This window comes from Anguilla anguilla, chromosome 2 (genome assembly GCF_013347855.1).
Source record: "Anguilla anguilla isolate fAngAng1 chromosome 2, fAngAng1.pri, whole genome shotgun sequence".
In the NCBI taxonomy this organism is placed as follows: Eukaryota; Metazoa; Chordata; class Actinopteri; order Anguilliformes; family Anguillidae; genus Anguilla; species Anguilla anguilla.
Genome location: NC_049202.1, coordinates 28,473,060 through 28,486,468, shown reverse-complemented (window position 1 = coordinate 28,486,468; position 13,409 = coordinate 28,473,060). Strand labels below are relative to the sequence as shown.

The 13,409-nt window shown below is 39.5% G+C and overlaps 1 protein-coding gene across 1 annotated transcript in view; it reads right to left on the bottom strand.

Annotated features, from left to right (window-relative positions):
• Positions 1 to 5,901: 5,901 nt before the first annotated feature.
• The window catches only part of si:ch211-156l18.8 (probable G-protein coupled receptor 158), a 173,323-nt gene continuing 165,815 nt past the window's right edge, over positions 5,902 to 13,409 (bottom strand). Inside the window, exon 12 of the mRNA XM_035407194.1 lies at positions 5,902 to 10,523. Coding sequence (XP_035263085.1) covers positions 6,576 to 10,523 — 3,948 coding nt within the window. The 3' untranslated portion in view covers positions 5,902 to 6,575. The remainder of the gene's footprint in view (positions 10,524 to 13,409) is intronic.

The window sequence follows — 13,409 nt, the reverse complement described above, 5'->3', positions numbered from 1 at the left end:
CAGTTTATTTGTGCCAAAGTAATCCAAAATGTAAAAAATAAAAGTCAGCAGAATATTCCAAAAGAACCAGAAATGAATTGTAGAATGCCAGACCTTTTTGCAGGACGCAGATGCCCACTCCCAAATTACTGCTACAAACTTCTTCCTTTTATCTAGACACACACTGACACACCTTCTCTGACCCACACATCCTCATACACACATGCAGACCCACACTCACACACAGACACATACATTCACACCTCCAATGGCCACCGTTGGATGGGGACTTTTGATGGGATCAAATCTGGATGTTGATACTGCAGTAAATAATTTTAATACTATCTGTTCCTTGATATTGGACCAAAGTGCAGAGAAGCTGAGAAGAACCTCAAAACCTTCTTTGTCTTAGTGAAATGAAAACATGCATACCTTAAAGAGGGTGTGTCGTCAGGAGTGTAGGTGGACAACTTGTGATTCATTTGGACTCATTAAAAGTGCTAATGGGCAGTTTTAATGAGGCAGTCAAGAACAGTATTTCACTGACCTGATTGGTAACAACCACGTCAATAATGTTATCAGTTGTACCAGGGAACCTTCAACTTGCAATAGTAGAGGGAAGCAAAGTTTTTTTTTGAGGTTTAACATGTGGCAACAAACCTGGTGTAGGAAAGAGGTGTACAGGACTACTTCTGCGACAGGGGTGACCTGTACAAGCGTGACAGGCTGCACCTGAACTGGAGGAATACTGCTGCACTGGGTCAGCGTATGCTTAGGGTAACACAGGATTATTTAAACAAGGGACTTGGGGGGCAGGGAGGTCGGAAAGTGAAAAGGGTAGGGAAGTGCAGACTGCCACGATGGAGGCTGTCAGGGCTTCCTATAATAGTGTGAACATCAATCAAGTCTTTTTAAAGCAAATTTGTAGAAAGGATGGCTTGGGACAGCGGGGGGTGTGGGAACGGAAGAGGATGTGTAGAAGTAATAATCTGAAATGTCTTTGTTTAAACGCTAGAAGTATAAAAAATATATTTTCGGAACTTGAGGCTGCTATAAATAGTGGGGACTGTGACATAGCTGGGATTACAAAGACATGGCTTGGGGAGGAGGATGGGGATAAATATAATATAGAAGGGTACAAACTTATTATGAAGGATAGATCCAGTAAGAGAGGTGTGGGTGTAGCTCTATGCAAAAGAAAATTTTAATGTGCAGAAAATTCCAGAAATTTACCAGCTTATGCCTAGTGAGGATATTTGGATAAAGCTCAGGGTACTATTATTATGGGTGACTTTAATTACCCTGCTATTAATTGGGATATGATGACAGGACAAGGAAAAAGAGAGGAAGAATTTTCGATGTTATAAATAACCTTTTTTGGCACAGTATGTCAATCAGCCTACAAGAGGGGAATCAATTCTGGAGTTGGTGCTATGTAATGATCCGGACAGAATTTATAGCATAGAGGTAATTGAGCCACTTGGGTCGAGAAACGATTCTGCAGTTAGATTTGATGTATTATGGCAAATTAACAAAGCCTCCTCTATGGCTGGAAGTTTTTATTTTAGACAAGCCAATTTCAACAAGATGCAAGAATTTAAGTAATATTGATTGGGTGAAACTTCTGAACCTTCCTGGCAGGTTCAAAAGGGTTATTATTGAGGTGCAGGGTAAATTTATTCCAAAGGTAAGGAAAAGTAAGTTGAAGCGCTCTCCCCAGTGGATGAACTAAGCCATACAGGAGAGTTAGAGAAAAAAAACTGTATAAGATATATGACAGCACTGAGAGTAGTAAGGCTGAATATTGTAATATGGGTGCTAAGGTTAAAAAAGAACTACAGGAAGCCAAGAGACTCTTTGAAAGGCAGATTGCCCAAGATGCAAAAAGTAATCCTAAACGTTTCTTTCAATACTGTAGTAGGAAAAGGAAAGTCAAAGTTGATCAGGTGCATCAAGAATGAAGAAGGAGCATAGGAAATAGTTAATTTGTAGAGAGTTTTACCAGAGAAGGTGTTACTAATAGACTGGAAGGCATATTCAGTACTCAGAATGTCTTATCAAATATTGAAATAGAGGATAAAGAAGTACTACATTAATTACTTAAACTAAAGACAAATAAGGCAGCAGGCCCTGATGTTATATACCGAAGAGTTCTCAAAGAGTTAGCTGAGATCATTTTTAAACTACTGGCAGGTATATTTAGACAGTCCTTAGAAACTGGAGAAATAACTGAGGACTGGAAGCAAGGTAATATAATACCAATCTATAAGAAAGGGGACTGTACTGATCCAGGAAACTAGAGGCCTGTCAGTTTAACTTGCATCACGTGAAATACTGGAATCTATCATTAGAGTCAAGTTGAAAGTATTTCTTGAAAATAGCAACATCCTAAGGCATAGCCAGCATAGTTTTTGTAAGGGAAGGTCATACCTGGCAAACCTTCTGGTATTCTTTGAAGAAGCTACCAAGTGTTTTGATTATAACAAGGCTTATGATATTATATACTTAGATTTCTAAAAGGATCGGTGCTGGGACCACTGCTCTTCCTCATTTATATCAATGACTTTGACAAGGACATAGAAAGTACATTAGTAAAATTTGCAGATGATACAAAACTGGGAGGCCTAATAATTTAGAATCTACTAAAGTAATCCAAGACTTAAATAAAATCCAAAAGTGGTCAGAAACCTGGCAAATGAAATTTAATAAAGCCAAATGTAAAGTTCTGCATGTGGGAAATAAAAACATTAGGTAGGATGACTTTATGGGAGGAACAAAACTGGAAAGGTTTTAGGCACTGTGCTGTAGCAGTAAAAAAGGCCAACAGGATGCTGGGATATATAGCCAAAAGTACTGAGTATAAATCCAAGGACGTTATACATATCTTATACGATACATTTGTTAGACCACTAGTATTGTTTGCAGTTCTGGGGACCGTACTACAAGAAAGATATAGAGGCTCTGGAAACAGTTCAAAGAGCAGCAACCAAGTTGATTCCTGAAATGAAAGATAAAAGCTATGAGGAAAGACTTAAGATGCTTAAACTCTTCAAGCTTAGTAAAAGGCGACCCAGGGGTGATTTGATTGTGGCTTTTAAATTCATAAAGGGGATCTACAAGAGATTTTTCAGGTTGAGTTCTGTTAGTAGAACGAGGGCACATAAATGGAAATGAGCAAATGGTAAATTCCATACAGACATTATGAAGATCTTTTTTTTTGATGCTGCAAAGCATTTTCCAATGACATATCAATCAATTTTTATGGGTGTGGCCATTTTCACAGCTGTAACTCATGAACACTATGTCCATGTCCACTATGTCCCTCACCAAATTTGGTATATAAGTGCAGAACTTGATTCTGTGGATACATGAAAATTTTGGTGCCCCCATGCCTAGCACGCTTGCTATAACAAGCAAATAATTTGAAATACCTATAGCTCCTCAACAGTTTGATCAAGTTGAAACTGGTGTTGTACATCTCTGTGCAGTCCTCCAACAGTATGTCCAAAGATCAAAAGGTCTTAAAAAACATGGCCGCCATCAACCAATCAGTAGTCAGTTGACAGCCTTACTAATGACCAATGATCATGAAACTTGGTGGGTATGTTGACCTCCTGACTTAGTACTACCATGAAAATCTTTGGCTGTGGTAAATAGAAAATCATATAATTTACATCACTACTACTCCTTTATTGGCTTTTTGCCAAGCGGTGGCATACATTTAAAAAAAACAAAAAACAAAAAAAAAAAAAAAACCATAAAAATGCCTCTAACTCCTCAATTGGTTGACTACTCAAGTTGAAACTTTGAAGGCTATGTCTTTGTGTCAGTCTCCCAATGGATGGACAATCATAAAGTAATATCTGGAAAAAATATGGCTGCCATCTGCCAATCAGTTTTCAGTGGGCGTGTGAAATTCTTAGCAATGGCTGATCCTTATGAATCTTGTGCGTTTGTTGATAGAAGCTAGGTACATCCAATTTTTTGAAGGACACTGAAAATGTTTGTACCATTCATCCAGTATGGGTCCTTACAGCTTAAAAATGCATAATTACTGCATTCTGCTTGGACCCCTTTAATTACTGTTTGCGGTGATATTTTTAGGCTTGCTTTTACTGAACTTGTGTGGTAAAATTTTTATTTGACTTCACAGTGAATCTGAAATATTTTATAGCTTTTAATCATTATCACTACTTGTATTCTTTTTAATATTTATGTGAAGTAATATTTTGATTAACTTTGATTAACTGGTTATTTAATTCTTTCATCTCCTGTTGTTATTCATATTGTTATTTATTAATTCTTGTTTCTGTCTACTTTGTGCATTGTTATTTTATTCTATCTTGTGAAGACATTGTAACTTTGTTTTGAAAGGTTCTATATAAATAAAGAGTGATTGATTTTTGGTACCCCTTATTTTTTGGCTGCTATAGGCCAATAAATTTTAGGGCATGGCAAATATTTTACATATTGAATCATAACTCATGAATGCAAAACTTGTCACGTGTCATCAGATACTCACTTTGAATTGGCCTTCAACATTTCAGAAATAGTGGTCTATAGGGGGCACCACTTATAACTCCATAATGGTTTGACTGTTCATAGTCAAATTGGTATGCTCTGTCTTGGCCTAAGGTTGTACCAAAATCTGCAAGGTCAGGTTGATAGATTTAAAAAAATATGGCTGCCATCAGCCTATGAAATTTCAGCAGCCATTTTACACTCTTGTTTGTGCCATATCCTCTTGAATGTTGGCACCTATGTGCAAGTATTGCCCTCCTCCCAGCCTTTAAAGTTTTGATGACTGACCTACAGGGGATGCTACAGCAACCCTTTTTTTACTATTATAACTCTTGAAATATTGGACTGAGAAAAAAAAATTGGGTTATCCTGAATACATCTGCATTAACTTTCTGTATCTGTTTTCTGTCTGCCATTTAAAATTTTCTCAAAAACCTATTTTTGCAATCTCCTCCGACCTAGACCATTTATATAGTCACCTCCAGATTTGACAAAAAGGATCTAGGGACTCCCTTGACTTAGATGAAAGATGTTTGGTACTCATTATCATTTAGCTGCTATATGCTAATTGTAGGGTGTGGCACATAAATGACATATTGAGCCATAACTGAATGCAAAGTCAGATACCTATGGAACTTGATATATATCATCAGATAGTAACTTTGAATTAGCATTTCCAAATTTCAGAAATGTAGGGGCATATGGGCATCACGATTGAAAAATGATTATAACTATCACTCTAACAATTAGGGCTACAGCTCTTGAGACACTGCTTTCTGTAACTTATTTATGTCTGCCATTTTGAATTTTCAAACTCCTACACCATTTAACCAATTGTCACAGTGTTTTGGGACTGCTGGCTCAGCGAGGATTGTGTAAAATATTCTGAATCCAACAGCACTAATGGCTAACAGTTGTTTAACATCCAGCAGTCTGAATACTGAACAAATCAGTTAAAACTTATCACTTGTTCAACATATAAAATACATGTATTTTATTTTAATTTGGTAAATATTATTTAATATATTCGTTTTCAATTAAATCAACAAATTTACTGATAGGCAGAGCAACCTTTATCAAAATTTACAACTCACAATCAGACTGGAATTAAGAAATTTATTATTTTACAACAAAATACAAGGTCTCTAAAGACGATGTAAAGACGAAGGTCAACTACCTTAAACAATAAATGTTGCACACAGGTTCAGTCACAAAAGAAATGAATGAAGGAAAATATGAAACCACAGCCTGTCCCTCCCAAAATAGTCCTAAGTTCAGAAACCAAAACACAGCTGAATATTCCAAAAAGGCAGGGATGAAAATGTAAAAATAACGTCAAACACTAAACAACAAGAAGCACAAGGACCAGATGCAAGGTTCAGGTTCCTCAGATGGCAACAGTAGATATCACCCCCTGAAAGTCCTTTATGTTTTTCTGTCCTTATTTTGTCCACTGGAACTTAGTAGATGTTTGTAGAAACAGATTTTCTGCAGCAGAGGACCTCGGGTTCTGCAGGGCTGCAAAGGTAAGCTGGTTTTAATTTTACCCATAAAATCAACTTCAGACTCAAGGAACCAGATAAGGTGGGTTAATTTTGTAATCCACTGCTTTAACTCATCATTTAATTCTAAAACCAGGGTTGCAAAGTCCTTCATCATAGAATCAAATGAACCTTACAAATGAATCCTGAAATACAACACAGAGAAGTGATTTGCTTTGAAGAAGGTCATTAGCTACAGAAGTCATTTACGATATTTAGCCTTAATCTTCATTTTGTTTCATGTTTTCTCTTACAAATCATAAAATTGACATTTTAGGATGTAGTAAGGGATTGGGCAGGATGAAGAAAGGGGACAGCTTCAAGACGACTTTCAATCAAGGAAAGGGAAACACCTGTTGGCAAAGCAGTCTGGCAGACTGTGGCCCAGTGGTGTACTGCCTTTCAGCAGATTTAGGAACACCATAGTCATTCTGATCATCCCAGTAAACTCCTGATTTCGTAGAGGCAAAGACATGTGTCTTTCAAACACATGGATCAGATTTAATGTATGCTAGAGTGTTCCTAGTTTGTGGCTCATAAGTCAGCAGGGAAGAAAAATGCCTCTGCAGCACTCTCTGCATCATTGTCATCAACTGTATCTTCACATTCCCAGGGAGGGATGTCTGAATTGCTATCTTCCTTATGAAGCAATGGTGGTTTGACCTCTTGCATCTCCCAGGAGCACACTGCATCATTACAAGACAAAGTCAGACTGGATTTATCTCCATCAATCTTCTGTGAGGGGCTGACTATTGGTTGATTTGAATTCCTTTCTCTCTTTGAGGGTTCAGGAGCCTTGGCACCTGTTTCATCTCCTGTAGTCTTACTTTGTTTATCCATCTCCCTTTGATCGATTTCCCACTGGTTAGTTGTCCCACCTGTCATTTCTCTGTCACTAGACTGTTTTGTAGTTAGTGGAGCCACCGGCTCAGACCTAACTTCCTCAGTTTCCCATGGACAGACATCAGCATTGACTCGCTCTTGTTCTTTTGCCTTTTCCTGCTCTTTTCTTTCCCATGGACAAACTTCAGCATGAGTACTGCGTTCTGCCTCTATCTTTTCAGGTGACTGAGCTTCCCATGGACAAATGTTGGCAAAGATATGTTCCTGTTTCTCCATCTTTTCTTTTGTCTCCTCAGTTTCCCAAGGACAGATATCAGCACGAACATAGTCATGGCTTATGGGCTCCTCAATTTCCTGTATTTCAGCAAAAGCAAGCACAAGTTTATTACTTGTTGCCTCTAATGGCTCATCAGAGGATAACCTGATAGATGCCTGCTTAACAAGACAGGGTTTTATATCCTCTGTGTCCCAAGGACAAATGTTAACCATGTTTGGAAGTGCTTGAGGTTGACACATGTCTGTGTTGATTCTTGATTGCTTTGATATAACACTCTCTTGTCCTTTTGTAGTCTCTGTTTCCTCTAACTCCCAAGGGCAGATGTCTTCATGTCCACTCTTTAGGTGATGTTTTGTTTTCTCTGCTTCATTCACACTCTCTAATGAGGACCTAACAGTACTCTGTTTTTCTTGGCAGAGGTTATTTTCTTCCACATCCCAGGGACAAACCTCTCCTATGGTGCCGTGCTGTTGAATTGATGTCAGTTGGCTTGACTTAGGAATGTCCCAGGGACATACCTCTGCCTTCATACTTGTATCAATTGGCAAAATTTGGTCACCAGACTTTTTAAGGGATGTTAAGAGAGTGTGTTTAGAGGACATCACTTCTTTTTGGCTGCTCTCACTAGGAATGCCTTGTGTTTCCCAAGGGCAGATGTCAGTATGTAGACTCTTCTGCCTTTTTGTTTGCTCCCTTGGTTCCTCCAAATCCCAGGGACAGACATCAGCTATACTGTCCAAACATATTTTTGGTGCAGGTTGGGATGATTCAAGGACTTCTAAGGTGTACTGTTCTGACTTAACACTTGGCATTTGCCTATCCAAATGTATTTTGGTAGCAGCTGTAATAGTGGGCTTTAAGTTGCATTCAGCTCTCCACTGGTCCTCCTTGCTTAAAGAATAATCTTGTGTTTCCCAAGGACAGATACTTGCAAGGTCACTGTCTTGGGATATTGGTGGTTTATTGTGTCCTTTGAAATTAGAGGAAAATATATTGGTATGTGAACTCTCCTGTCTTTTTGTCTTATCTTGATCCTCAACATCCCAGCAGCAGACATCTGCCATAACACCCTGTTGTCTTTGTGGCATCTGCTTGCATGGATCAGGAGCATCCCAGGGACAGACATCTGCTACAATGCTCTGTTTTCTTTGTGGTGCCTGCTTACATGGATCAGGCACATCCCAGGGACAGACATCTGCTACAATGCTCTGTTTTCTTTGTGGTGTCTGCTTACATGGATCAGGAACATCCCAGGGACAGACATCTGCTACAATGCTCTGTTGTCTTTGTGGTGTCTGCTTACATGGATCAGGAACATCCCAGGGACAGACATCTGCTACAATGCTCTGTTGTCTTTGTGGTGTCTGCTTACATGGATCAGGAACATCCCAGGGACATACTTCTGTCTTGACAGCATTTTGAAATGGAGGATCTCTTTCCTTTAATTTTTTAGTGGTCATCATTACTGTGGCATGTATGTTTTTATCCTTTTTGTCCTTATTGTCCTGATTGTCCGGAGTTTGTTCTTGCATTTCCCATGGACATATGTCTGCATAAACACTCTGCTGACAGCTTATTGATTTTTTTGGCTCCTCTGATTCCCAGGGACACATATTTGTGCAGTCACTAGCCTGTCTCTTTGTGGTTATCTCTCGGTCCTGCACATCCCAAGGACATATGTTTGCATGTGTACTCCTTTGCCTAAGTATTGCCACTATATCTTTAATCCCTACTGAGGCAGATCTTACAGTGTCCTTCTTGACAGAGGAGACATTGCTTTCTTTCACACTACAGGGATAGATGTCTGGTATGCTGCTCTGCTGTCTCTGTGTTTTGTGTTGGAATGGCTTAGGACATACCTCTGTATTGATGCTCATTTGAGCAGGTGCATTCTGATCATGACTATTTTTAGAAGTATGAGCTACTGCAAAATGTGGGCTTTTTATTTTCTCGGATTCTAGTTTCTCCTGCGGACAGATGCAACTACCCCCAGGCAGACTCTTCTGTTTTTTTGTGTCTGCCTCCTGGGACTCATTGGAGGACACTCTAATTGCAGCCTGCTTAACAAGACAGGGTTTAGTTCCCTCCACTTCCCAGCGGCTATCATTTTTAACACTTCTTTGCTGTGGAGGTGATTTACTTGGAATTACAATGGGGGCTTTCTCTTTATTGTCACTCATCACTGGAACAGTCTTAATCTTGGGGACTGTCTTCAATGACTTAGGGGAGACCTCCTTATGATCTGAAGCATTTTTGTTCTTATTCTTTTCACTGGCTTTCCCAAACCTCACTAAGCCTTTTACAGAGAGGCTAAAGCTACAAGGGGGGCCATAACAGGATGAGACCCGATGATCTTTCTGTCTTATGTGGGCTGTGAGGGGAGAACCTGGTGCACTGGAGGACACAGGAATCTTAGGCTTAGATTCAGAGTCAGAGTCCGATTCCTCATTCCCAGTTCTGGGTGGAGCTTTTTTACTCTCATTCATCTGCATTTCCTTTCTTGACAGAGTAGCATTATCTCTTGGAGGATCATGTGGAAAAGTGTTCCAAGGAGAAATTAGACTTTGCTGGCTGCTAGGTGATTGTACCTTTTCTGCAGTGCCTTGGTGACTGTCTTGAGACAGAGCATAAGTTACATGCTTCTGACTCTTGTTTTCAGGGAGGTGACATTCTTTATCAAATGAACCAGACAGAAGGGCATTTGTAGTTTGTGTCCTGATTGTGGCATTATATTCTGAATGATCTCTTTCCCATAGGTTTTCTCTGCTATGTTCTGAGTTGTATTCAAGACTGCTCGTCTTGTTGGGATGCAGAGAAGTGGACATATTATTTTTTGTCATTACACTCAGTGACTTTTGTAACTTGTTTGGCTCCAGTTGTAGTTTTTTGTCAGATGAAAGGTTGTGTGCACTGGCTGATTTGTACACCAGTGGTACATTATCCATAGACTCTGTGTCAGAGTTCACAGAAGCCTTATTTGACAGGCTCTTTCTCACTAAGGGGTCCTTAGTGTCTCTAGAGTAGAACTGATGATCTCTGACATAGTCATGAGTGCTCTGTGATTTGTGAATTGAGAGCCCATGATGCTTTGATTCTTCCTTGAACCTGATGCTACTGGACTCCAAAACCTTATTCTTATTGAATGACCCTGAGTAACCACCTCTTCCCACAACCAGTGATCTCTCCTTGTTCTCACAGCTGCACTGGCGACTCATAGATTCTGGGATCTGTGTTATGCGCTTCATGATTGAAAGTCCTATAGTCCTGCGAGAAATACGTTTCTTTTGCAAATGAGGATTGTTGGTAGTCATCTTTTTGGTCTTGTGTATCTCCAATTGAGAATACAGTTTCTTCAGCTCATCCTGGGGCGGGGATATAGATGGACAAACAGGGTAACAAGAGAGTGAGGCAATGAAAGAATCAGAAGAGGATCACAGGGTAGAGGGTCAGAGCAAGACAGGAAGTACATGAAGGAAAAAAACAGTGAAAGTCAAAGAGAAGTGAGGGAAGAAGGGGATGGAGTGAGGGAGGAAGGAGATGGAGAAAGCACAAGTATTACAAGAATATATTTAGATGTGCATTGGGTTACTTTAATGAAAAACAAAACACACCATTTGTATTTCTAGTTTTAAATTCCAAATTATTAGTAATAAACTTAAATTACACAGTAAATATTACAATAGTAATGGGAAGTTAGATACATTATATCTATATATTTACTAGTCCATAGGTGCATTTTAGAGTTCCTTAGATTTTCATGTATCTTTTCTTTATTCAGATTGCCATACAGTTTTCATGTGAGCATGTGATGTGTTTTTTGTCAATCACTTGGAGGGCCTTGCTGCTGACTGGCTGTCTTATCAACACCCAATAGACAACAGTGGTGATGTTTTTTTCCCAGGAAGCATTTCACGCAGCCCCTGAAGTTTGTATGTTTACTACTGCATCAGGTTTAATTAAAAAAAAAAAGATGAAAAGAATGGCAATACACCACTTGGGGGTGATGGACACTATTGCATTCGATAAATATCATTGCAGTATATCGCCCAGCCCCATTACTGTTGAATTATAAACATTATCTATCATGAACATAGAGTCCATTCAGGATGTACAGTACAGGCCAAAAGTATTAGACCACCTATGGTTAAAAAAAAAAAAAAACTAGGTTGAGAAGAATTCAGTTAACCCCTTTGCACAAGCCGGCATGCCCAGATTGCTAAACTCAGACATGCATTGCTCCTGCAACCAAACTATGAGTGAAATCAACAAACTCTGTGTTTTAGCTTTATTAGTAAGTGATACACTACAGGAGTGCTACAAATGGAGTTATAAGTTCCACCATTGTCGTGAAGATCGTCCATTAAAAAGGAACCCCTTCCCTGTAATCTCTTCTGCAACTCTACCCCACCAGTATGACACACCGAACAACAGCATCCGCCTGGGAGTTCATAAAAATATTCTTTCACCACCAAAATTTTGTATACCGTCACAGCAACAAGAGAAAATCCAGCAATAGCCCGAAGGTATACTAATACAGTGGTGAAAACGCTGTTCACTGAGGAGCGAAATAAACAAGGAATTTTACACCATGCCATTCTACTATCAATATCTGCTACTAAATATGGAATAAATATACAATCATTGGTTTTACACATAAAACTGTCCCTTTCAAAATTCAGTGGTCATTTGTTGTCTTGAACAATCCATTTGAGAAATAAACATACAAATATAAAGCCTGGGGGAGGGATTTACATGGCCATGTGTAAACTCCCCTCCACCTTTCATTTTTACACAATTGTGACGCCTTTCAGTTTGTTCTGATTTGCTTGATAACTATTTTATCATGTACAAGCTTTCCAATGGTATATGGAATGATGAATTTGAAGTTTGTTACAAAGTGAGAGCCCAGTTTATCTGCGTGAATGGTTCCTTCAGCACAGCATTGTGCATTCAATCGTAACATAACACAGTAATATACAAGCACTCATTGAGGCATAATTAGGGGTCCAAGCAGCGAAGCTGGTGGAACCCTATTGTATCTGTTAGGATTATTATTATTATTATTATTTTTCTCCGCTAAAAGTGTCTGAGGCTCAGCAACCGTACGTCCTAGAGGAACCAAATTTGGCAGGTGGGTTCCTATGACCTCCCACTACTCAGGCACTAAAAATCACGTATGTCAGCCAGATGGTGGCGCTATAACAAAGGGTAACGCGTACAAGGCCGTAACTCCCACATCATAAGTTAGATCAACACAAAACTTCATCGACATATGTATCTGAACGTGCTCTACAACTTTGCCATTGGCCCCACCTATGTCCGCCATATTGTTTGCCCGCCATTTAGACTTTTTAGTTGGGGCGTGGCAGTTTTCTCCGCTAAAATGTCTGAGGCTCAGCAACCATAAGTTGTAGACCAACCAAATTTGGCAGGTGGGTTCCTATGGCCCCCCACTACTCAGGCACTAAAGATCACCTATGTTGGCCAGATGGTGGCGCTATAACACGAGGGTCATACTTTAAAAGGCCATAACTCCCACACCGTAAGTCAGATCAACACAAAACTTCATCGACTGATGCATCTGAATGTGCTCTCCAACTTTCCTATTGGGAGCACCTATGTCCGCCATATGGTTTGCACACCATTTGGACTTTTTCATTAGGTGGGGTGCGGAAAAGCTGGAGCTCCAAATCTAAACGATTACGACATCGAGTAAACTTCTTTACGGCAAGCGACAACCATGGCGACGCAAGTAATCCGACACCGTAGGTCTAGTTTTTAGCAGTGAGGAGACGGTCTGACAGTGCCACCTAGCGTGCATGCTAGGATAGGCTACCCAAAGTTTCTTAGTAAAAGCTTTCTGAGAGGATGGATAATTACTTTTCTTTGGCATGGATCCATTTGAAGACAGTATCGGGTGAGTTCGTTAAGTCTTTAAAGCTGTCATTATGCTGAGAAATAGCTAAACCATTTCATTGATAGGTTCTGAGTTTCTGTGCAAACGCGCGAAAACACGCTCGTATAATGAAACAATGACGGTAATACATATATAGTCCGCTTCGTTCCGTTGCTACCATAACATAACAGACTATCTTGTTTCTCGCTGCAATTTCTAACATTGAATATTCACAAAATATGCAATTTATGCTGTACTCTGTCAGTGTCTAAATAAATAATACGCTACGGTAAAGCTTTGAGAGGATGAATCATTACTTTTCTTTGACATGGATCCATTTGAAGACAATAAC